The sequence below is a fragment of the Micromys minutus genome (genome assembly GCF_963924665.1).
Source record: "Micromys minutus genome assembly, chromosome: X".
Classification (NCBI taxonomy): Eukaryota; Metazoa; Chordata; class Mammalia; order Rodentia; family Muridae; genus Micromys; species Micromys minutus.
Window position 1 is genome coordinate 51,884,574 of NC_137970.1, and position 25,502 is coordinate 51,910,075.

General features: G+C 42.6%; 1 protein-coding gene and 1 pseudogene across 2 annotated transcripts; both read left to right on the forward strand.

Moving 5' to 3' along the window:
* Window positions 1–6,312: 6,312 nt before the first annotated feature.
* Window positions 6,313–6,971, forward strand: LOC308416061 (peptidyl-prolyl cis-trans isomerase FKBP3-like; annotated as a pseudogene). The gene has a single exon. The product of its transcript is annotated as a peptidyl-prolyl cis-trans isomerase FKBP3-like (transcript).
* A 4,088-nt stretch (window positions 6,972–11,059) lies between these two features.
* LOC308414949 (toll-like receptor 13) lies at window positions 11,060–15,411 on the forward strand (the record flags this gene model as incomplete). Its single annotated transcript, XM_080910107.1, has 2 exons — window positions 11,060–11,159; window positions 12,515–15,411. 2 exons carry the CDS (start codon window positions 11,060–11,062, stop codon window positions 15,409–15,411), a joined length of 2,997 nt encoding a protein of 998 aa, XP_080766233.1.
* Between the last annotated feature and the right edge of the window lie 10,091 nt (window positions 15,412–25,502).

Below are 25,502 nucleotides of genomic sequence, written 5' to 3' on the forward strand. Positions count from 1 at the left end.
CATTCCTGGAACTCACTATGTAGACAAGGTTGGCCTGGAACTCACAGAAATCCTCTTGCCTCTGTCTCCCAAGTACTGAAATTTAAGGCCGTGTGGCACTACATCCACCAAACAGCCACTGTTTCTACAGAGCCTCTTTTTCCACATCTTTGTCCAAGATGGAAGGCAAATTGCTTCATTATTTTCTTTGCCAGGTTCATGATTTTCTTTCCTTTACTGTTATATATGCATTGTACATGGCACTGGGTTTCATTCAGAAGGACATTTTCATGCAGTAAAGTACTTTGAACATATTTATCCCAATCCCTTCCAGCCTCTATTTCTCCCCTCTCCCATTGGTACCCCACTTCTTCTAGGCTGCTTTAAACACTCGATCCTCTTGTCCACCCACACCTCCCAAGTGCTCTGATTGCAAGCACATGCCATCAAGTCTGGCAGTTTTACTTCCCTTTTGATGATTTAGATACATATACAATTTTATGTATCTCTATAAAATCTAGAGCTCATGAATGAGGAAAAGTATGACATTTTCTTTCTTAGTCTAACTGACTTAATTCATTTAATATAATCATTTCTGGTTATCTCTCTTTCCCTGCAAGCAACATTCATGTATTTTCTATAGCTGAAGAAACTTCTTAAACCATAACATATACACGTAATGGGATTTGATCTAGCCAACTGCTGTTTCTAACCTTTAAGGGAGAAGAAAAAGAGGATATCCAGACACCCCTGAGCTTTTCTGTTAAGCACAGTTGTCACCTTATATAGACTTTGATCCAGCCCAGAGGCAGGTCTGAGCTAGGAAACCATCTAATCCTCAAACAACGACCTATAATCCTTAAGGGACAAAGAGTCCATGACAAAAAGCAGCATGGCCTCAAGTAAACTACTGTGTTGGTCACTTGGGGGAAAGGGAGGGGGCTCAATTAAGAAAACTCCTCCACCAGATTTGCCTGCAAGTCTCTAGGGAATTTTCTTGATTAATGATAGATGCGGGAGGGCCCTGACCACTGTAAGTGCTGCCACCCCTGGGCAAGGGGTCCTGCCTAGCCTGGTCTACAGGCTAGTTCCAGAATAGCCACGACTACACAAACAAACTCTGCCTCAAACAAAAGAAAAACAAAACAAAACAAAGGGAAAGAGTGGGAGAGAGGGAGGGAGGGAGGGAGGGAGGGAGGGAGGGAGCAGCAAACTGAGCAAGCCATGAGGCACAAGCCATGAAACAGAGTTTCACCATGACCTCTACTCTTTAGTCCCTGCCTCCAGGTTCCTGCCTTGAGTTCCTGCCCTGACTTCCCTTCATGATGGGTTGTTAACTCTAAACTGAAATAAACCATTTTCACGCCAAGTTGCTTTTGGTCGTGGTGTTTTGTCACTGCAGTAGAAAGCAAACCAGGACATGTGCCCTCAAGAACAGAGTACATTTGCGGTTCTCAATCCCACCTGGCAAGCTGAATCCCCACTGCAGGGTCTGGATTCAAAGTTAAATGTCTTGATACATGCAGACAAGATTGAAACCAAGCTCAGAGGAAGGGATTCTCAAATATTAGTTTGACTCTGGCTCACTTGGGATGTTTGCTAAACCACCACCGGTTGTTGGGCCCCACCCCTGGACTTTTACTGCCACTCCTTCTGGAGAGGGCCCAAGATTTGCATTTTCATCCTGTTTCCTGGTGACATTGATGCCTCTGGGGGCAGGGGCCACATTCTCAACATCTGTCACTACCTATGTAAGTCTGGTCTTGATTCCTAGCAATCTCCACAGCCTGCCCCGTTTGCCACTGCACCAAAAGGAAAGAGGAGTGGCGCCCATGGGCATTTACCTTACCACTCTCTGACCTGTACTCACCACAGACAAAAATCTGCGCACAAACCTTCCAACATCACAAATTTCCAACAGTGTCTCTCTGTGCCTGTTTCTCTCTGTCTCTCTGTCTCAGTTTTTCTCTGTCTCTTTCTCTTTCTTACACACACACACACACACACACACACACACACACACACACACCCCTCTCTCAGGCCACAGGCTTGGAAATACAGTTTTCCCTCAAGACTGTACCCTTCCTAACACTAGGTCTGAAGGGTAGCTTCCGTCCACCAAGGAACAGCAGCCTTTGACCTGTGGCTTTCATTGAGGCTTATCTAATATAAACTGCACAAACCCATCAGCCATCACACAGAAACAGGCAAGAGATAGGCTGAATTCAAAAGAAACCTGCTAGTGTTCCATTTACAAGGGTTATCATGCCTCGAGAACATTCCTGAGCTTCTTTTCTGAGTAGATCCATGACCCCATTGATTTTTCCAGCATCCATCAAAAGCATTCCTGGAATGGGCAGGGGCTAAGGGGACTATGTAAAGCTAAAGCTGTGATAAGGAGTCTTGAGGAATGCTAAGCAGAGCTTCGTGACTCTTTTCCAAACTTCCAACTCACACTCACAGTGTTACATGCCTTGAAGGAATGCACCCCACCCCCACTGTCTGTGATGTGCTCTGTGAGTCTCCAGTGAAAGCTTTCTATGACTCTGAAAATACAAATATCTTACTACTTTTATAATAATTCTAACCTTTCTCTGTGGAGTTAAGAGAATGCTTCTATTGCCTCCCTTTATGTGCTCTCTCCCTCCCTCCCTCCCTCCCTCCCCCTCCCTCTGCATCTATTAGCCTCTTAACTCCTCTCATGACCTGAATAAACTCTATTCTGTACTAAAACAAATTCATAGCCACAAATATCCAGAACAGAGCCTACCTTGTACTAAACACCATGAAAGTATTCTTTTAACAAGGCCAAGAACATTAGGCAGGCTCTGGTACTTCAAATCTGGACTGCAGCCTTTGTCTTCAGATGGATTGTAGGATACCCATGCTTCGGTTTTATATGTCACAAAATGACACCATCCCTAGCAGTGTTCAGTGCCAGGTGGGGTTTGACTTATTCCTAGATGTTTTACATGGGCTGCTGTGCCCTCTGCTTTTGCTATTTCACTAATGCCTGGCTAGCATACTCCACCAAATCCTGTCATATTTCTTTCAAAATTTCTGCACTATTTTTTAAAAAGATTTGTTTGATTTTATGTGTAGAAGCGTTTGCCTACATGAACTTCTGGGTACCACCTGCATGTCTGATGCTTATGGTGGTCAAAAAAGTGCACTGGGTTCCTTGGAACTAAAGTGAGATGATTTTGAGCTGCCATGTGGATGCTGGGAACCAAAGCCAGGCCATCTGCAAGAGCAGCCAGTGCTCTTGACCATTGAGCCATCTCTCCACCCTTCATATCTGCATTTTTTTAATCGCTGCTTTCCAGTCATACATGATCACCATGAAATAGGGCTGGCAAATTGCAGCATTCAGGGTGATACTGGCAAGGTTATGGCCAGATTCTTTGTCTATGAGGATGTGACACTTAAATCACAGGGTCAGATAACGATTGAGAACTTGCATGACAAACACTTGTGCACAGTACAGGACAGTAATAAATATTATCTGTATGTGAAGAGAAGCTTATCATACAAGTCAATCTATGTTGAAAGCCAAGGGAGAAAATTATTAAATGGAATGACTGTTATTGGCATAAATTTGGATATAATAGTCACTCTAAATGTCTTCCTTTCCAGAACCTTTTCGTTGCAAGATACCTGTGGTATGATTCCTTGTTTCTGCTTCCCCCACTCAGGGTGCCCAGACACTGCTGCACACTGGGCTTGAAGGATGAAGTGGAGTTCAGAATGGGTGGGCGCTGCAGGATCCCAGTCCCATAAGAAGTGAGTGTGAGAGGGTGTGGAGGAGGGCCTTCTCTGTTGATCTCAGTATCACACCTCTTTTAGACAAAGGCCTTCTCCAACAATCTCCAGTGAAACAGCTCTCTGAGACAATCTTAGCTTGTGCACATACCTCTTTTTTGGGGGGCGGGGTGGACTTGTACTAATGCACTTTATTCGGAGTTGAAAAAGGCTATATATGAACTTTGGAGAGCAGGAAGGGGTTCTTCTTAGGGTGAAGCTTCCATTGGCTAGAGTTTAAAGTTCATTTATCTGGTGAGGCATTCCACAAATTCTAGGTACAAACTGGAAGGGTTGGGAAAAGAGGAAGTTGAAGATTTAGGTTTACCAAAGACTACTTGACCTAACCCAGATAGAGGGTGTGGGAGGTCCAGCTCCCCAGACAAAGTCAGACAATGAGAAGCCCTTCTGGTAAAGGGAGGCCCCCATCTTGTGCTAAGCTCAGAGGAGCTCTCCAGCCATGGTAGACTTCGACCTTAGTTAGCAGGGTTTGCTCACGGGTACTCTTGCTAGGAGTTAGTGCTCTAGTAAAAGGACTTTTTTTACATACCACCTAGATGAGTAAGTAAGTAAGTTAGGTGCTATAGAATGTGTGTGCAGAATGAACTAACAGATGAATGCAAATGCCCCAAACAGCTTTATGGTCTCATACTATAGACCTCAACTGTCTTGGTACTTGGTTCCCTCCTTGCTCTATTCTCTTCAACTGAGAATTATGTTGTTCCTTATAACTCATAAGCTATAAATACAATACAGATGGCAGACTGTGATATCTTTCATGTACTCAGTGACCAAGATGTTGCAACCAATTGCATCTTTGTTAGTTCCTGTTATTTTCCATACCCTTCTGATACTCAGTGTCTCCGTTTGGTTGGTAAATTGTGGGTAGTCATCCTGCCTATGGCATCTTTCCTCTTCTTTTTGTTTATAACATCATCTTTGTGTATGTCATACCAGAGATTGTCCATTTCAGGCAAGCCTTCTACTGTTTTTGTTTGTTTGTGGCTTTGCTTTTAAGATTGTTCTAACAAAATTGCCTAGTCTGGCCACGAACCTACTCTGCAGCAGGCCTTAAGCCTGTGGTCCTTCTGTCTCAGTGTCTGGGTAGTTGTGATTATAGATAGGGCTGTACCATCAGATCCAGCTAAGATATTCTCCAACTATCCTCAGCATGTCTTAGGACTCTGAGATGTACTAATGACACTGGACTTACTGGCAGTTACCAGTTTTTACATTTATCCTATTTAATGTGTGCTCACTCTGAGGACTGTCTTTGGACTTATAATGCTCCTGCCTCAGCCTCCTGAGTACTGCCAGGATTACAGACCTGTATCCTAATTGAATTTTAAATCCAGATTAGACGTAAATCTTAGTGTTTATACTTAGGGTTAGGGTCAGCATGTGGTTGATCCCAGGATAGGTTAAACCACAGAATTTGAAAATCATCATCTCTGTTAGGAAAAGAACTAATTGTGGTAACCATGTTGGGTATGTCTTTGTGGAAATTTCCCAATCCATCTTTCCAAGATCACCTATCTAAGTCAAGAGCAGGGGTGGACTATGGACTGCTCTGCTTAAACTGTGTTGTACTCTTTCCTTTCCCACATAAAAGCAGCTGACCCAGCCAGCTTCTAGCATGGGAAAGGCACCGCGTCACAAGCCACATCTACTCTGAAAAGTCCCAAGTGACCGGAACAAAGGAGACTGCTGTTTTCTAGATCAGCCTGTTGTACAACCCAAGAAAGTCAAATCTTCCTGGCCTTGGTGAGCTTCAGCTCTACCGCCCAGTCTGTGCCCAACCTCAGCTCTCACCATATGAGCAAAACTTCCTTGGTAAACCAGACAGTGGTTTCCAGCCCCACCCCTTGGGTTTTGCTAAAATAGCCTAGGAACTTGGAGATGGCTCTCACCCCAGAGCTATGTAAAGAGGATCTCTCCAGCCCCTCCACCACACAGAGTGGTACTTCCCTTGTTGTTCTTCTGCCCCTGGTGCCTCAATTCACTTCCATTTTTCTATGGGAGACTCTCATTAGCATTAACATATGAGACAGCCTTTGGGCTGTCTAGTACCTGGGTAGATCTAGGCTCATGGAAAGCTTTTACACAGTTAACAGTTATGTTAACAGTTATTAATGATTAAGCCACCATTTTTCTTTACTACATTGATTGATTGATTGTCTATGTGTGCATATAGCTCATGTTCATGCATTAGGACATATGTTTGTAGGTCAGAGGACAACTTGCTGGAGTTAGTTCACTCTTTCTACCATATGGGTTCAGGAATTGATCTCAGGTCATCAGATTTGGCAGCAAGCATCCTTAACTTACTTAGCTATCTCCATGGCCCTATTGTTTTGGGTATTTGAGATGGGTTCTTATGTAGCTCAGGGTGACTTTGATGTCAATACGTAATAGAGGCTGGTATTGAGCTTCTGATATTCAAGCCTCCACATCCCAAGTGCCAGGATTAAAGGTATGTGTCACCATGTTTAGAAAGGTTATATACCAGTGCAGCAGCAGCAGCGGGGGAAGATGGCAGGGGATGTTCTGCAGCCTGCATGGACTGTGGAGCAGCTACGCAGCCAGAAACTGCCCAAGAAAGACATTATCAAGTTTCTACAGGATCATGGTTCAGATTTGTTTCTTGCAGAGTATAAATTACTTGGAAACATAAAAAACGTTTGGTTACTGCCTATCACCATCTTTTTGAAAGTATGCGTTTCAAGGATACTGAAACTGTAAGTAAAGTATCTGAACCGGTTAAAAATTTGCAGCACAAAGTTGATAAATCCAGAGAATCCAAGTCCGAAGAGACTCTTGATGAGGCTCCACCAAAATATACAAAATCTGTTCTAAAAAAGGGAGATAAAACCAACTTTCCAAAAAAGGGAGATGTTGTTCACTGCTGGTATACAGGGACACTCCCAGATGGAACCGTTTTTTTTTTTTTTTATACGAATATTCAAACAAGTTCAAAGAAGAAGAAAAATGCCAAGCCTTTAAGTTTTAAGGTTGGAGTAGGCAAAGTTATCAGAGGATGGGATGAAGCGCTCTTGACTATGAGTAAAGGAGAGAAGGCTCGACTGGAGACTGAACCAGAATGGGCCTATGGAAAGAAAGGACAGCCCGATGCAAAAATTCCACCAAACACCAAGCCCAGTTTTGAAGTGGAATTAGTAGATATTGACTGAAACTACTGGGATCGGACATCAGCAAACATTAAAAAAAAAAAAAAAAAAAAAAAAAAAAAAACCTATTGTAAGGGAAGAGTCAACTGGAAAACTTAAAGAGTTATAGATTGTTTACTTGAATTCCACTTTTGAGAAGCATAATCCCCTGTAACTCCCTTTAATTCTCAGATATTTTCCTACAGCTATGTAAAGTATCCAAGAGAGCTGCTACTTTTCCTTTTACCTCATAAACTAAAAGGCTCAGTAAAAATGTCATGGATTGTCTTGAAAAAAAAAAAAAAAGGTATGTGGCACCACACCAGGTGTGCAACCATTTCCGTTAAAGGCAGTGTCACTGTGTAGCTCACGCTGGCCTTAGCCTCATGGTTTTCTTGCCGCCATCTCCTCAGTGCTGGCACGATACACGGGTACCGCTATCTCTTGCTGCACAACTTTTGCTTGGTTAGTTTTTGAAATGGGGGGGGCTCACATATCACAGGCCCTCAAACTCATCATATGGCTGAGATTAGCTTTGAACTCCTAGTCGTCCTACCTCTAACTCCCAAGTGCTGGGATTCTAGGTGTGACTCACTACATCCTACTCACCCCGTTTCCCCCCTTCGTTTTCTTTCTTTCTTTCTTTCTTTCTTTCTTTCTTTCTTTCTTTCTTTCTTTCTTTCTTTCTTTCTTTCTTTCTTTCTTTCTTTCTTTCTTTCTTTCTTTCTTTCTTTCTTTCTTTCTTTTCTTTTTTGTTGGTTTATTTTGCTCAGGCTCAGTGTGTCCTCGGTGTAGCATGTTGTACTAGCAGAAAGTAAAGTGCTAGGCTTGGGGATTTCTAAGCTAGGGTGGACAACAATAAACCAGTTGAAGTTTGTTTCTCAGATCTCTTTCTTGAGACGGGTCTCCCTATGTAGTAGTTCAGTTTGGCCTCAGCCTCTCCAGTGTTACAATCACAGACGTAAGACCATACCAGGCATCCTTACCTTGTTTTTAATGTCACGACTGGAAGGAGTTGGTTCTCTCCCCTGTCCTTTCCCTGTATCACACAGTCATGACAGGGAAGCCTGTAAAATCCAGCTAGGGGCCAACAAGTAAAGGTACTTGCTGCTAAGCCTGAAGACAACCTGAGTTTAATCCCTGGACCGATATGGTGGAAGGAGAGAAAGGAACTCTCGCGTTGTCTCCTGACTTCCACATTCCAGCTGTGCGGCGCGCTGCTCTTGCCCTCCCAAAACACGTGTGCACTCCCTCCATCCCTCCCTCCCTCTCAACGAATTAAATGTAATTTTAAATCCACCTGAAAGAGCGGCATCTTTGAAGCCTAGCTTGTTCCCTGCTTCTCTGCAATGCTTGGGGATCTCCCCTGCCCGAGCCGGGGCCACAGGTTTAAGAATTCTCTTTGTGTTGCTGTCAGGCCTCAGCTTCCCGCTGTGGCTTTTGCTCTTTTGCCCGCTCCTTGTCTCCTCTACCAGCCCTGCCTCAAGACAACTTCGTAGATGCTCTCCTCTCTGTCCTTCACAAGGCAGGACAAATATTCACATGCTCAGATCAGTTTCTGTGTTTCATGGCTAGTGTCCTTTATTTCCAAAACTCTTGTATCAAACACTGGTGGATTTGAGGGCTTATATCGCTGTCCCCTGTCATCTCTGAGAACAAAGAGTACATTAATCTGTCAGTGCCATCTTGCTCCACACAATTTCCTCTAGCCACGTGTTTGCAATATGGATTTACTGCTTTCTCTCTCTTCTCCATTTCTCTGATCTCCCCTCCTCCCTCCCTCTCTCTTCTCCTCTCTTCTCCCCTCTCCTCCCCTCCCCTCCCCTCTCCTCTCCTCCATCTTGCCCTCCCTGCTTCTTTCCTTCTTTCTTTTTTTCTTCCTGAGTTGCCCAGGTGGCAAGCGCTGGCAGTGTTTCAGCTCCTAACTGCTGGGATTGTTTGGGTTTGGGAGAGTCTTGGGGCTCAAACTCAGGGCCTTGGGCTCTATCTCCATTTCTCTATTTCTTGCATTTACTTTGATAGATCTCTCCTCTTCGTTCTGTTCCATTCTTGTTACCTTAAAAGATAAAAATCTCTTAAAAACTGGGTATAGTGGTGTGTGCCTTTAATTTCCTGATTTGATATTTGTCCAGCACTGTGGCAATTAAAATTAATAAGAAGATTATAGATGCCACTTCACTAACAAGGGGCATGCTCTATCAGTACTATAATAAAACGATAGAAGCTGTAATCATTTTTTTTTTTAGGAAATCACCATAAAAGAAAGGCATAGAAAATGAGAAAACTTAAAGATGTAAAGTGTAATTTCTGTTCCTTGCTGAAGGCATAATTGTTAATAGATAAAAATGAAACCAGTATAGTGATGAACACCATTAATTCCAGCACTTGGGAGGCAGAAGCAGGTTTCTGAGTTTCAGCTTGAGGCCAGCTTGGTAAATATAGTGAGTTCTAGGACAGCCAGGGCTATATAGTGAGACGTTGTCTCAGAAGGGAAAAAGGAAAAAGCCAAAACAACCAAACAACAACAACAACAAAAACAGAAAAAAAAAACTAATTAAAAATTCTAATGAAACCAAGTCACATTTTAAAAACTGAGAGAATTCAGAAAGCTTGCTGTGTTTATAGTCAACATCAATGAAAATTCTCATCCTCTTGTTGTATGGAACTAGTAAATAAGAGGAAACAGACAGTCCTCAAATAACAAGATTCAGCTGCTTCCAGGAGACAGCACAGAAAACAGTGCAGAGGGCACAAGGTCCTTTTGCTCCCAGATAAGCGGTAGAGGAAAGGAATGTTAAACACACAAGGCTGTCTACTCAGCAAGGATATGTTTACTTGTTTTCAACCCAGAAAGGTGGGTTTGGATGGAGCTGATAACCTGGTGACCTGTGCTATCTGAATCCCCCAGATTTTTATGGTTTTTGTCCCAGACTCTTCCTCCTAGACTTTTATCTTAAACACCGCTTCTCAGCCAATAAAACCCTTCCTTGTGGGAGATGTCTCTTGTACTTTACAGCAGCCTGGGGACCCCTGTGATATCTGCACAGGGCCAGGCCACTCTGCACTCCCACGGACCTTCATGTTTTTGTCATTTCCCTACACTAATATTTTGAGGATTGTTTCTGAGTCCACAGAACCCACTTTTGTGGAAGAGGTCACATGCACTTTGTAAAGTGTTTTGATGTAAACATGTCCTAGACTTTGTTGTACAAACAACATTCCCTTAATTATCATGAAGAAACATTTGTTTTCAAGGTTGTACTGTACTTCAATATGCCTAAAATAAACTACACTACCCAGTATTGGACTCTGGAAGTTTGAACAAGTACCGAGTAACTAAGTCATGGTAAATCGGATTTTCTTCTTGCTTCATGTGGTTTGCTGCTCTGGCAGTTTTGGTGTTTGCCGAGACTGCCACAAAACAGCATATCAAAGAGCCTATTTTCACATGTAGTCTATCATTGCAGGGAAATATGGGCCGCAGGAACTGGAACATCTGATCATAGTACACCCAAGTCAAGAGCAGAGACCAAATGCACGCTCACTGCTCAGCTTGCTTTCTGTACGCTTATAGGATTCTGTGCCAACCCCAGGGAACAGTACCATGTACTTTCAGGTCTTCCCATCTCAATTAATGTAATTAAGACAGTCCCCCACAGATATTTCCCAGGTTAATCTGATCTAGACAATCCTTTCTTGAGACTCGTCTCATTCAATTCTATATTATTTTAGGTTGACAATTAAACCAACCTCCACCCATGTTATTAGCATTTTTTTTCTGTCAACAAAGGAGTCATAAACAATGCTAAATTATAGATTGCAGAGTATATTTAAACCATTGGCAAAGAATTAATGGATAAAGAATATATAAGAATACTCATGGGCTAGAGAGATGGCTCAGTGGTTAAGAGCACTGACTGCACTTCCAGAGGTCCTAAGTTCAAATCCCAGCAACCACATGGTGGCTCACAACCATCTGTAATGGGGTCTGATGCCCTCTTCTGGTGTGTCTGAAGACAATGACAGTGTGCTTACATATAATAGTAAATAAATCTCTTTAAAAAAAAAGAATACTCACAAAGGACTAAAGAAGAAAAGAAAGAAAATGAAGAATGGTGATGGACAAGCAGGTCACTGGAAGAGAAGCGTCCAAATATGTACGCAGATTTTTGAAATACCGGTACTCAGATATTGCGGTACCGCATCTCACTAGTCAGGGCATCTTGCTCAGATTGTATCAGTTACCTTGGTGTTTGCTCTTCCTACTGCTCAATGTCCCTTCCCCCAGTTCAGCTCAAGGACAGAGTTTACTGAGTCACCTTTCCCCCTATCAAAAGCAAACTGTGGTGAAATGATCACTTGGCCTCATTCACATTGAAGTAGCAGTGACTTGTATCACAGGTGACATTGCATTACCCCAACCCATTCAATGCATCTGCAATGATGGCGTTTCAAGTACCAGCCCACAAGATGGGGGGGGCAAGTTTTTTTTAATTGTATTTTATTGGATATTCTATGTATTTACGTTTCAAATGTTATCCCCTTTCCCCCACTCCCATCCCACCTCCCCTTGCTTCCATGAAGGTGCTCCCTCTCCCAACCACCCACTCCCACCTCAGCACCCTGGCATCCCATTACCCTGAGGAAACGTGCTTTCACTACACCAAAGGCCTTTCCTCCCGCTGATGCCGGACAATGCTATCCTCTGCTATATATGCAACTAGAGCCATGGGTCTCTCCATGTGTGCTCATAGGTTGGTGATTTAGTCCCTGGGAGCTCTGGGGGGGGGGGTTGTTTGATTGATATTGTGGCTCTTCCCATGGGGTTGCAAACCCTTTCAACTCCTTCAGTCCTCTCTCTCGCTTCTTTATTGGGGTCCCTGTGTTCAGTCTGATGGTTAGCTGCAAGCATCCTCCTCTGTATCAGTATGGCTCTGGCAGAGCCTCTGAGGAGGCATCCATATCAGGATCCTGCGAGTAAGCACTTCTTACCATCAGCAATAGAGACTGGGTTTAGTGGCTGCATATGGGATGGGCCGGGGCACGTTTTGTTGTACAGATGTAAGAGGAGGATAAGGGGACTTCCTGATTGTCATACTAAAATAAATGGCACACAGTGTTGCCTCCTTTGAGAATTTTGGTTGCAGAAAAAGAGCAGCAGCCTTCCTTGTTAACACCGAGGATGTTCTGGAAGTGGGTTTTGGTAGTAGGTGTTGGACTGGGCATACTGGCTCATGCCTTTTAATCCCAGCACTCAGGAGGCACATGGATCTCTGTGTGTTTGAGGCCAGCCTGGTCTACACAGTGAGTTCCAAGACAGCCAGGGCTACACAGAGAAACCCTGCGAAGGGTGGAAGTGGGGACAAAACAAACAAAATCCCCCCAAAAAACCCCAGGTTGATATTGAGATTGGGTGTTTTTGTTTCCTTGAAGCAGCTATAAAATACTTATTAGGAAAGAGAAATTTCAACTAAAAACCTTTGTTTTTCTTTTTCTTTTTCTTTTTTTTTGCAGAAAGTCCATATGTAAAGACCATGCCTTTGAACATGAGCATCCTATATGAGAAGGGATTTTTTTCCTGATTGTAATCTGGATGCCTAAGGCAGTCAAGATGAATGGGAGCAGCCTTTTGCCTTTTCTACAGCCCCTGCTCATGTTAGCAGGAGTTTCTCTGCTGTCTTTGGCAGAGACATATGGGTTCAACAAGTGCACACAGTATGAATTTGACATTCACCATGTGTTCTGCATTCGGAAGAAGATCACCAACTTGACAGAGGCCATTAGTGACATACCTAGTTATACTACTCACCTCAACCTTACAAACAACCACATTCAAGTTCTTCCTCCCTGGAGCTTCACTAATCTGTCTGCTTTGGTGGACTTGAGATTAGAGTGGAACTTAATTTGGAAGATCGAGAAAGGTGCCTTCAGGGGACTTGAAAATTTGACTCTGCTGAATTTAGTGGAAAATAAGATTCAAAGTGTGAATAACTCCTTTGAGGGCCTGTCCAACCTGGAGACATTGCTCCTGAGCCACAATCAGATCACCCTTATTCACAAAGATGCTTTTACTCCTCTAGTCAAATTGAAATATTTGAGCCTATCTCGAAACAGCATTAGCAATTTTTCTGGTATTCTTGAGGCAGTCCAGCATCTTCCATGCCTGGAGCACCTTGATCTTACTAACAACAGCATCATGTACTTGGACCACAGCCCCAGGTCACTGGTTTCTCTGACCCACCTGAGTTTTCAGGGTAACAAACTAACAGAGTTAAACTTCTCTGCTTTGTCACTGCCTAACTTAACTAATCTAGATACTTCCCGGAATGGTCATGGAGTCATTCACAATGTGCATCTGGAAACTCTGCCCCTACTTAAAAGCTTGAATCTGAGTGGAACAGTGGTAAAACTGGAGATGCTTTTGGCCAAACACTTGCAGAATGTAAGGGTTATGGACCTCAGTAACTGGGAGCTTAAACAAGGACACATAAATATGAAAACTGTTTGTCTCCTCCTCAGAAACCTACCCTTGTTAGAGACACTAGTTCTTCAGAAAAATGCCACCAATGCAGAGGGCATTAAGCTTCTGGCAAAGTGCACCAGGCTCTTGTTCCTCGACCTGGGCCAGAACAGTGACTTGGTTCATCTCAATGATAGCGAGTTCAGTGCTCTACCCAGTCTCCAAAGACTGAATCTGAACAAGTGCCAGCTCTCCCTCATCAGCAACAGGACTTGGGGTTCCTTGCAGAACTTGACCATCCTAGATCTGAGCCACAACAAGTTTAAAAGCTTTCCAGATTTTGCATTTTCCCCCTTGAAACACTTGGAGTTCCTCTCTCTTTCGAGAAACCCCATCACAGAACTCAATAATCTGGCCTTCAGTGGGCTATTTTCACTAAAGGAGCTCAACTTAGCTGCGTGTTGGATTGTAACAATTGACAGGTATTCCTTTACTCAGTTTCCAAACTTGGAGGTGTTAGATCTTGGAGATAACAATATTCGAACTCTCAACCATGGAACCTTCCGACCTCTGAAAAAACTCCAGGCTTTGATTCTCTCCCACAATCGCCTGGAAATCTTGGAGCCGAATGCATTTTCTGGTCTCACTGACCTACGTTGCCTTGACCTGATGTACAATAGCTTGTCATATTTTCATAAACACCTTTTCTCAGGCCTTGAAAAGCTTCTGGTTTTGAAACTTGGCTTTAATAAAATCACATATGAAACTACTAGGACACTTCAGTATCCTCCATTTATGGGGCTCAAGTCTTTGAAACAGCTCAACCTAGAAGGACAAAAACATGGAATTCAGGTTGTTCCAAGCAACTTTTTCCATGGGTTGAGTAGTTTGCAGGAGTTACTCTTAGGAAAAAACCCCTCTGTATTCCTGGACCACCACCAATTTGACCCTCTGATTAATCTCACAAAGTTGGATATCTCAGGAACAAAAGATGGAGCTCGAAGTCTCTATTTAAATGCTTCCTTATTCCAAAATCTCAAAAGGCTAAAGATCCTCCGCCTTGAAAATAACAACTTAGAGTCATTGGTTCCTGGCATGTTCTCCAGCTTACAGAGTCTCCAGGTCTTTTCTTTAAGATTCAACAACTTGAAGGTTATTAATCAAAGTCATCTGGAGAATCTGAAATCACTGACATTCTTTGATGTCTATGAGAACAAACTTCAGTGTACTTGTGACAATTTGTGGTTCAAGAACTGGTCAATGAACACAGAGGAAGTCCACATCCCCTTTCTCAGGAGCTATCCCTGTCAGCAGCCAGACAGTCAGAGTTTACTTATAGATTTTGATGATGCCATGTGTAATTTTGACTTGGGAAAGGTCTACTTCTTAGGTTCCTTCAGTATGGTCCTCAGCACCATGGTCTTCTCTTGGTTCAGTGCCAAGATGATTGCATCTCTGTGGTATGGTTTGTACTTATGTAGGGCCTGGTACCTCACTAAATGGCACAAAACAGAGAAGAAGTTCTTATATGATGCATTTGTCTCTTTCTCGGCCACAGATGAAGACTGGGTATACAAAGAGCTTGTTCCAGCCCTAGAAGAAGGCAGCCAAACCACCTTTAAACTCTGTCTTCACCAACGAGACTTTGAACCAGGCATTGACATCTTTGACAACATTCAGAATGCTATTAACACAAGCAGGAAAACCTTGTGTGTAGTCAGCAACCACTACCTACACAGTGAGTGGTGCCGGCTTGAAGTCCAGCTGGCCAGCATGAAGATGTTTTATGAGCATAAGGATGTCATTATCTTGATCTTCCTTGAAGAGATCCCAAACTATAAGCTGTCCAGCTACCACCGACTCAGGAAACTCATAAACAGACAGACATTTATCACTTGGCCAGACAGTGCTCATCAACAGCCACTCTTCTGGGCTCGCATCAGAAATGCATTGGGCAATGAGACCGTGGAGAAAGAAAATGCACATCTAATTGTCGTCGAGTGACTGGGATCTTACAATCCCAAATCCAGCTGCATAAATGTTGCCCAAAAATAAGCGTAAGCTGTTTGACTAAATGAATTCTCTTTCCAGGGACAAGCATGATTGTTTGGACAGTGTCCATCAGAATAGTGCAAGTCGATTCGGAAAACCTTCACGAGCAGGGCCCCGCTAGTATGAGATTGGATATGCAGAAGGAATTCCTATTTTATTAAGGAGAGGACTTGGAACACCGGTCACCTGAACTCTGGGGAACAGGAGGTCTTCGTATGTGTTTGGGATTTTTGCTCACATTGTTTTCCACATCAGTTGCTGTCATGGGAGACTGCATTTGTTGTGTACCCAAACTGCCCCAAGATTAAAACTTTCCATCTTGGAGGGAAACTTCCTAAGACAGAGGTTTACAGGGAGGGAGAACAACAGGATGTTCTAAGGGGAGACTGAAATATTCCACCCTGCAGGGAAGCTTGTTAAGACAGGAGGTAAACAACTCAAAAGAATTTCACGAAACCGCTGAAACTGACCAGGAACTAAGTCCTTTCCTTCCCCAAGGAATCTAAACAGTAAAGACTGCTGAGACCCCCCAGACAAACCTCGCTCTTCCTGGAAGAAGCAGAGAGCAGCCCTGGTTCCTGGAAGATCCTCAGACCATCAGAGCTGCATGGAAGAAGTTCAGACAAGCTGAGCCACCAGGAAAGGACACTTTCCATCCTGTTGAGCTGCCTGCAGCCTGTGTAGTATGTGTCAGGTTCCCAGCTTTTGTGAGCTGTTACCCATGCTGGGGTGGGTTTCAGTGATGCAGCTGTCTTTGAATCGTTTCTACTCCTGTAAGTGACTCCTCACCCATGTTCTTATAACTAGTCCCAATAAAACTCATTGGTTCACCAAGTTGGACTTTGATGGTATTCATACTTTCGTTTGTTGTCAGTTCCCTATCTGGAGTGAGTAGACATTTGTTCATGTCTCCCCAGGAAGAGTGTCACATAACAACAGAAACAACAAAACAAAGACAACACAACAACAAAAATGACATTAACAAAAAAGTAAAAGGAAAAGCAATTATCTCTTCAACGACCCTGGTCTGAGACTGTTGCCCCAGGAACATAGCCATTGGGTTTTAAACCTATCTTAAGATGTCTTGAGGAACTGAGAGATGGCTCAGCAGTTAAGAGCACTGACTGCTCTTCCAGAGGTCCTGAATTCAAGTCCCAGCAACCACATGGTGGCTCACAACCATCTGTAATGGGATCTGATGCCCTCTTCTGTTGTGTCTGAAGACAATGAGAATGTAGTGTACTCACATATATGAAATTAAAAAGTTTTTAAAAAATGTCTTGAAATGGCATTTATTTTTTTCAACTTTATTTTAAAAAACAGAGATAAACGTACAGATTTTAAAAGCATTTTTGCATAAAACTATATGAATATATTTTTGTCAGTACTTGATTTTTTAAAAAAAGCTTGATAGTATTAATTAAAAACTTACTAGTTACAATGAGCATAAAGTACATATAAAACAAAATGTAACATGGAAATTGTCAAAGTTCTCTCAGTTCTTCTTAGAACAAAAACTATGTGTATAGCACCCTCTCAGAGTGGGGTACACCTAGACCTTAAATCATTAATAATTCAAGAGCTAAGAATGTAGCCTTGTGGCAATCCTTGGTATTGAAATGGCATTTCTGTGAAGTTTGTTTTGCCCAAGTAGGCTGAGTGGTGTCTTCTGCAACTCCCACTGCTCTGCTAGTCCATCAAGCCCACTTCAAAAGCTGGTAGATCTAATACAAGTGCTCTCCCAGCTCTTGTACTCTGAATTGAAGGAAAAACTGACTTATGGAGTCTCATGCCAACAGAAATTATACTGGAAACTTTGCATGGATTCCAGTAAAAAGGCAAGTTCATGTTGTTTCCAGTACCAGTACTATGACTTTGGACTGATGTTCTGATTTGAAGTTTCAGAACCTTCTCAACTGAATGTTCTCAAAGTTGAATGGGGGCTTGGCTCTGGCATTAGAGAAAGTCTTACTGGAGGCAGGTATTTTGTACAAAAGTGCTACAAATTCCTGTTGTAGGTGACACCTTAAGAACATGAATCAGATCAACTGACAGGGGACAGTGCTGTCTATTTCAGACTGTTTTCCCAAGAAAAGCTTTCTCCTAAGTTGTTGACTTACTTCCAATTCCCCCCTAATCTACAAGATTCTAGGAGCAGCTTATTGAGGAAGAGACTTGAAGAAGACAAGTTTTTTCCAACTGGGATAACAGGCATGTACTTCAATATGCCCTAGCCAACCCACAACATAAATGGCATCATAATCAACCCCAGTCCTTTCTACTACTTACTCAAAAAATGTGGTCCTTCTCACCTTTTTTTTTTTTTTTAACTGAGTTCTTGTTATGTAGCTCAGACTGGCTTAGAACTCAAGATCTTATTGTGGCCTCATAGTTTATAGGATTTCAGGCATGCACCACTGTATGCATCTTAGTTTCTATTATTTTTATACATAAAGAAAAAATTGGGGACAATTTTTGAACCATATTGATCACCAATAATGTACCCATTGTCCAAACTGGACCTTGGGAGCCTGAGATTCTGCAGCTTCTGGGCAATGCTGGGCACTGTAATTTTGCTGAAACAGACCACACCCATTCCTTCCTGATCTTTTGTCATCTCTCTGGGGGTGGAGTAGCTCTTGAGTAATGGAAGGGACGTGCAAGCCTGTGTTCCTCTCTTGGTCTTGAGCAATCTTCACCTGTCTGGTTGATCTGGCCACTGCCCTCTCCAACCCAGGGTTGCATTCTTTTCTGCCCTCCCTGCATGTCAGGCAGAAGAGAAGGATTCAAATAATCTCAGCAGGCATAAGAACAGATTGTTTTGGGTTGGGAAAACATTGTTGTCTTCTCCTTCTTACCGATTGATTGTTCTCAGTCTTACTGATTCTTTCACAGCAAGGAAAACAAAACATAGACTAAGATCTAACAAAAGTAACATAACACATTTATCTTACCGAAACTAACTTATCTCACACAAGGTCAGAAAGACTAAGATCTTTGGGTAACAGTCTGGTCAATGGCCTACGAGTCCTTGAAACTATGTAACATGAGAGTTCCAATGCTGGGAAGCTGTTGATAGCTAAGAGCTAATAGGAAAGTACACTTAGGTGCATTGGGGTCGAGTCTTTCTTGACAGACAAGGTAAATAGTTAACTACAAGAACTGATTTGAAATAGGCATTTTCTAGGAAACTGAATGGTATGTTTGTTCTTGTGCTGGAGAGATTGAGGGACCCTGTGTAAACTGGAAATGTTGCTGAGCATGGTGGCACATGCTTTTAATCTCAGTACTCTGGAAACAGAGGCTGGCACATCTCCATGAGTTCGAGGCCAGACTGGAATACATAGTGAGCTTAGGGTTTGTCAGAATTTCAAGATTAGAGACCACAAAGCCACCAACCAAGCTTAAGGACTTCCAAGGTTTGGGGCATTGTGTGAGAACATTGGTTATATGTTCATGAAGGTGGTGTTTCTTGTTACTATGACCTAGAAGAATATCAGCTTTGCCTGCACAAGATCAGTCTTGAGAGAAAACCAGTGGGCATATGCCCCAGGTGTCTATGAATCACTTCAGTCAAGGGGTGGACACTTGCTGCAACAAAATGATCCTGCACCTTTGAAGCAATCTGAGAGTGGACCGTGGTTAGTATTAAGCAAGAAATAGGGGCTGGACAGGTGGCTCCTCCTTCAAAAGACAGGGGTTTGGTTCCCAGAAGTCACATGGTGGCTCACAGCTACCTATAACTCCAGTTTCAAGGACTCTGGCCTCCTCTTCTGGCCTCTGAGGGCACTGCATCCACATGGTATTGACATACATTCATCAAAAACCCATACATATAAAATAAAAATAAACAAGTCTTAATCAATAAAAAGAAATATGAGGGCTGGAGGGATGGCTCAGTAGTTAAGAGCACTGACTATTCTTCCACAGGTCCTGAGTTCAATTCCCAGCAACCACAAGTTGGCTCACTACTATATGTAATGAAATTCAGTCCCTCTTCTAGTGTCAGAAGACAGCTGCAGTGTACTCTTATAAATAAAAATAGGCGGAGACCCGGGGATGCAGGCCTGGTGAGACTGCACTGCGAGTAGCCAGGGCGTAGAGAGGTCTGGGACAAGTGCGGAAAGCACACCCCTCATTGGTTCAGGGGAGCAGGAACTCTGCTGTAGGGACTCGGTTTCCAACCAGAGGGCCCATGCATGCTGAACAAACGCTCAGACCATCTGTCACTGGGAACAGCGGGAGATCCAGGGACACAGGCCTGGTGAGACTATGCTGCGAGTAGCGTAGCCGGGGAGCAGAGAGATTTGGGCTGAGTGAACAGAAAGCACGCCCCCCATTGGTTCAGGGGAGCAGGAACTCTCCCTTACTGACTCAGTTTCCACCCAGAGGGCCCGTGCTTGTGGACCAAATGCTCAGACCATCAGCCACCGGGAACAGCAGAGATCCAGGGACACAGGCAAGGTACTCGGGAGAGACGGGAACCAATCACTGACAACAAGACCACGTATAATCACAGACAACAAGATGGCAAGAGGAAAGTGAAAGAACATACCCCAGGAAACCAAGACAACCTGGCAACACCAGAACCCAGCTCTCCCATCACAGCAAACAGCAGAATGCCAAACGCTCCAGAAAAAGAAGACTCAGACCCAAAATCATACCTCAAGATGATGATAGAGATCCTTAAACAAGAACAAGAGGAAAAGCATAAAGAATTAGAAGCTTTTAAAGAGGAAACAAGAAAAACACTCAAAGAACTCAAATAATAGAGGAAAACAGAACTAACGAGATGAAGAAATGGAAGAAGGAATTTAAAACGGAAGTGGAAACTATAAAGAAAACACTAAAAGAGATAACCCTAGAGGTAGAAAACCTAAAAAAGAAATCAGGAGTCACAGATGCAAGCATTTCAAACAGACTACAAGAGATGGAAGAGAGAATCTCGGGGGCCAAAGACAACATTGAAAACATAGACAAACAGTCAGAGAAGATGCAAAAGCCAAAAAGCTCCTAACAAAAATATCCAGGAGATTCAGGACACAATGAGAAGACCAAACGGAATAGAAGAAGGCAAAGAACATCAACTAAGAGACACAGTAAATATCTTCAACAAAATTGTAGAAGAAAACTTCCCTATCCTCAAGAATGAGATGACCACGAGTATAAAAGAAGCCTACAGAACTTCAAATAGGTTGGACCAGAAAAGAAATTCCTCCTGACACATAATAGTCAAAACACCAAGTGCCCAAAGCAAAGAAAGAATACTAAAAGCAGTAAGGGGAAAAAGGTCATGTAACATATAAAGGCAGACCAATCAGAATCACATCCGACTTTTCAACAGAGACCATGGAAGCTAGAAGATCCTGGACGGACATCATACAGACCCTAAGAGAACACAAGCGTCAGCCCAAGCTGCTATACACAGCAAAACTCTCAATCACCATCGATGGAGAGACCAAGATATTCCAGGACAAAACTAAATGTATACAGTATCTCACCACAAACCCAGCACTACCACGAATTATAAGTGGAAAACCCAATAAAAGGAGGGAAACTATATCCTAGTAAAAACAAGAAAATACCTAAGTAAGAAAACCAAAAGAAGAAGGACACACAGTCACAATTCTACCTCTAAAAGCAAAAATGGCAGGAAACAGCAGCCACAATTCCTTAATATCTGTTAACATAAATCTCTCTGTGTGTGTGTGTGTGTATGTGTGTGTGAGTGAGAGAGAGAGAGAGAGAGAGAGAGAGGGAGGGAGGGAGTCAGAACGGTACTTCTGGGAGCTGGCTTTCTCCTACAATGTGGGTCCCAGGAATCAAACACAGATTGTCAGTCTTGGAAGTAAGCCCTGTTATGGACTGAAGCATTTTTCAGGGCTACATATTGTTTTATTTTCAAAGACTGCTATTTATAAACCTAAGAATAGCATAGGAACAGTGAAATTGAAATAAATTATGATTATTAAAGATATATTAGAGCTATATTATAAATGGAATTTAATGAGGATAAATGTTTGTGTTTGAAAATACATAATGGTTCATCAAATCCCAGAAGGGCTCTTTATCCTTGACCAAATTCAATTATTCGCCTAAAATAATGTTCATTCTCATTGTCAAAGTACTAAAATAGAGGATCTATAGGCTATATGTATCTTTGAGCTTATGTATCCAAGGATGACCTTGAATTTATTATATAGCTGAGGATAAACTTGAACTATTGATCCTCCAGCTTACAGCTCAACAGTGCTGGAATGATAGACATGTACTATTGTGGGAAAACTGCTAATTAAGGTTTAAGTGTACCATTGCCCAGAAACATTGACTCAATAATGACTTAATGCAATCATCTGATTTTTGTATGTAATTTACCTTCAGCGTGCATTTTAAGACTATTGCTGGTGGCTAATGGTAATAAGATCGCAGATGAACTTGGCCAGGGGCTCTTTTTATATTAAATCATTAAATATAGTGACACGGTAAGTACATCCCAGATGACGTTTGCTTCAGAATCCCTTGTCCATAGGCTCTGCTCCATTTGCCCTCATGTACCAGTATTGGCTGATGATCCCAGGGGGCAGGGAGGATCACATGCTATCACACTGCAGTGCTAGAGATCAAAGCTGGGGCTTTATTCTACCCACTGAACTACATATCCAACTGTACACTATGTATTTATATAAAACTGAGCAATTTAACTTGAGTGTTCTACAATTAGTTCAATAAAAATGGCCTGCTAGCTCAGGAAATATGCAATAAGGCTTCTGGATGTGTCTGGACACTGGCTTTTGCGCAAATCTGTCTGTAAACCAGGAAACATTGACTCAATAATGACTTAATGCAATCATCTGATTTTTGTATGTACTTTACCTTCAGTGTGCATTTTAAGACTATTGCTGGTGGCTAATGGTAATAAGATCGCAGATGAACTTGGCCAGGGGCTCTTTTTATATTAAATCATTAAATATAGTGACACGGTAAGTACATCCCAGATGACGTTTGCCAGGGGCTCTTTCCATATTAAATCATCAAGTATACTGATGTGAACAAGCACCTGTATGGTTTGGATTTTAAGAGCACCCAATCAAACTTCCCAAATAAAGGCCTATTTGCCAGATTGTGGCACTTATGCGTGGTGTTAGGAGCTTTAGGATGTAGGCTCAGTGGGAGGTTAATTCAGTGAGGGCAAGCCCTAAGATTTGCAACCCAGATCCCTTCTCCTGTCTCTGAGGTATGAGCCTTTGCTCCATGGTGCTCCCCACCAGGCTATTCTGTGTTATCACAGGCCCAAAGCCACTGGTATCAAGCAACCACGGACGGAAAGCTCTGAAATGATGAGCCAAAGTTAATCTTTTCTTCTTTAAGATGGGTTTTCTCAGCGAGTTTGCCATAGCAATGAAAGGTTCATTAACTTAAGGTCTAACTTGGGAACATCCTCCAAACACATGTTAACAAGTATGTAGTAAAAAGCAATAACTTTACACACAGCGCCAGGTTCTGGGTGGGCGTCAAGGTTCACTAACCTCTTTTTCACTAAATTTGTTATCTAAATAGAAGAAAAAAACCATAACATTTGAGGGCTAATAGTGGCTGTCAACAGATTTAGAATCACCTCGGAGACAAACTCCTGAGCATGTCTGGAAGGGTGTTTGTAGTTAGGGTCCATCATAGTGGGAATGGGATGGTAGCTAAGCTGCATACAAAGGAGAAAGCGAGCTTATCAGTAGCATTCATTTCCTTCTGCTCCCTGGCTGCTGGCACAACCTTGCACTCTAGCCATCATGCCTTTTCCACTAGAATGGACTCTACCCAAACTGGGAGCTAAAATAGATCCTTAAGCTTCCCTTTCCAGGGACATTATCAAGATGGCAATTGCAGCAATTAATACAACATGTCCATATAAAGCGATAATTATAATTCCATGTGATTCATGGTTCAAGGATCAAGTCAATGATATATTATGTGCTAAATCAAAGAAAAGAGAGATGGACAGGAGCCAAATTTCTTACATTAGCACAGAAATAAATACGCAGATGACCAGAACATGGAGCTTGGATTTCCTTCTCAGTAACTAACTCCAATGTTAAACTTCCCTAAACTTCATGTGTCCCATCTATGAAACTGAAACAATGAAACATATGAAACGAAATCTTACAAAGCATTGTAAGGATTAACTAAAATAATATGTAGCAGGGATCAGCAGCATTCCTCACCAAGAAACACTAGCTAAGAAACCATCTTCTTCATGACAGAAGGAGCTGTGTAGGTTGATGTCAAGGCGATACATGATTGGACAGTGGAGAGGTAAGTGGGGAAAGAGTCTGGAGGAACAGAAGGAGAAAGGGGCAGATTGGAGAGGAAGCAGGATGGAAGCAGACATGAATGTTTCTCTTGGTGCATCTCTAGATGTATAAGGTTGTTAGTATTATTTCTAAGGGTTTCTATGGGTCTATTTATCTCTATAGATGAACAGTTTATATCTTTGTCCATTGGCTGTAAGGTTATTGTGTAGAGGGTTTGTGGATTGAGAATTTAACATATAAACCTGTTTGATAAGTTAATGTTTATGGAGTCATGTTATACCAAGTGGTGGAGGAAAGTGAGTGAAAACAACATGCAGGGATGGTAGAGGGAACTGAGTTCTTAGAGGCATGGAGCCGCTAAGTTAGAGATTCCCACAGTGTCATGTGGCCCCACGGGAGCTGGCACTAGTGTGGGATAAAAGGTTTTCAATTTTTAATATTTTCCCCAACAGTGCTGGTGTGGAAGGAGCTTTGTGTATATGATGTTGGCTTTATTAAAGAGATGCCACTGTAAATACAGTGGCTACCAGATTAGTCCAGTTTGTTATTTGCTTAGATCATTCCTAAATACAAACCTGGAGTATTTTCTCCAAAGACCACAGTATTTGATTACTTATTTATTACTATACTGGACATAAACCCTAGAGCCACAATCTACCACTGGGTTATATCCACAGCTCTCATTTGACTTTTCTTTTTGAGACAGGTTTTCACTAAATTCCTCATGCTTGCCTTGAACCCCTCCTTCATCCCAGACAGGCCTTGAACTCAATGGAGTCATCCAGTCTAAGCCTCCTAAGTAACTGGGATTGCAAGCATGTACCAACAGATCCAGATCAAAGTTTGCAATTTCCAGCATTGACAGCTTTGTAAATACTAACATATCTTCAGCAGGGCATGGTGGTATGTTCTTGCAGTCCTAAATACTTGAAAGGCTTAAGGCAGAAAGATTAAGCTCTCAGCCAGCCTAGGCAACATAGCCTGGCTTTGGCTACATTTCAAAAATCCTTTGCAGCCCTTAAAATGCCAAGTTTAGGGACTTGGACTGTAGTTTGGATAGAAGACTGCTGTTTTAACAGGGATGGACCCTGGGTTTAAACCTCACTATCACAAACTGGGTGCCTATAATCTCAGCGTTCAGAAGATGGAACCAGATGGGTTTGGAGTTGAAGGTCAGCCTTGGCTACACAATGAGTTCTAGACTAGCAGAGGATACCTGACATGCTGTTACAAAAGGAGAAAGGAGGAAAGATAAGGAGGGGAGAGATGGAGGGATAAAGAGAAATGCCCAATCTAATTTCTGGAATCTAAATAATCTACAGCCTAAAGATGTGCAGGGATCAAACATGCTGCTTTGGAAAAGAAGATTCTGAATTTATGGGTACGAAGGATAAAAATAAGCTATTTAACAGGGGAGAGGACTCTGGATAGAGTGATGCACACCTGTAATCCTAGGTCTTAGAAAATGGAGGCAAGAAAATCGGCAGTTTAAGGCCATTCTCAGCTACATAGCGAGTTAGAGGGCAGCCTAGGACACCCGGAGATCTTGCCTCAAAAGAAAATTCAGGGAGAATGTGAACTACAAAGTTCCTCTCCATCTCCTGTACAACACCTCCACCTGGTGGTCATCTGAGGAATAACCAACCAATGTTGGAGCAGGCCCAGCCTAGAACAGTCAACAGCCCAACCGGCCCCATTGTTCTTTCCTAATGAGCTGCCTAAGCACTCCACTGTTAT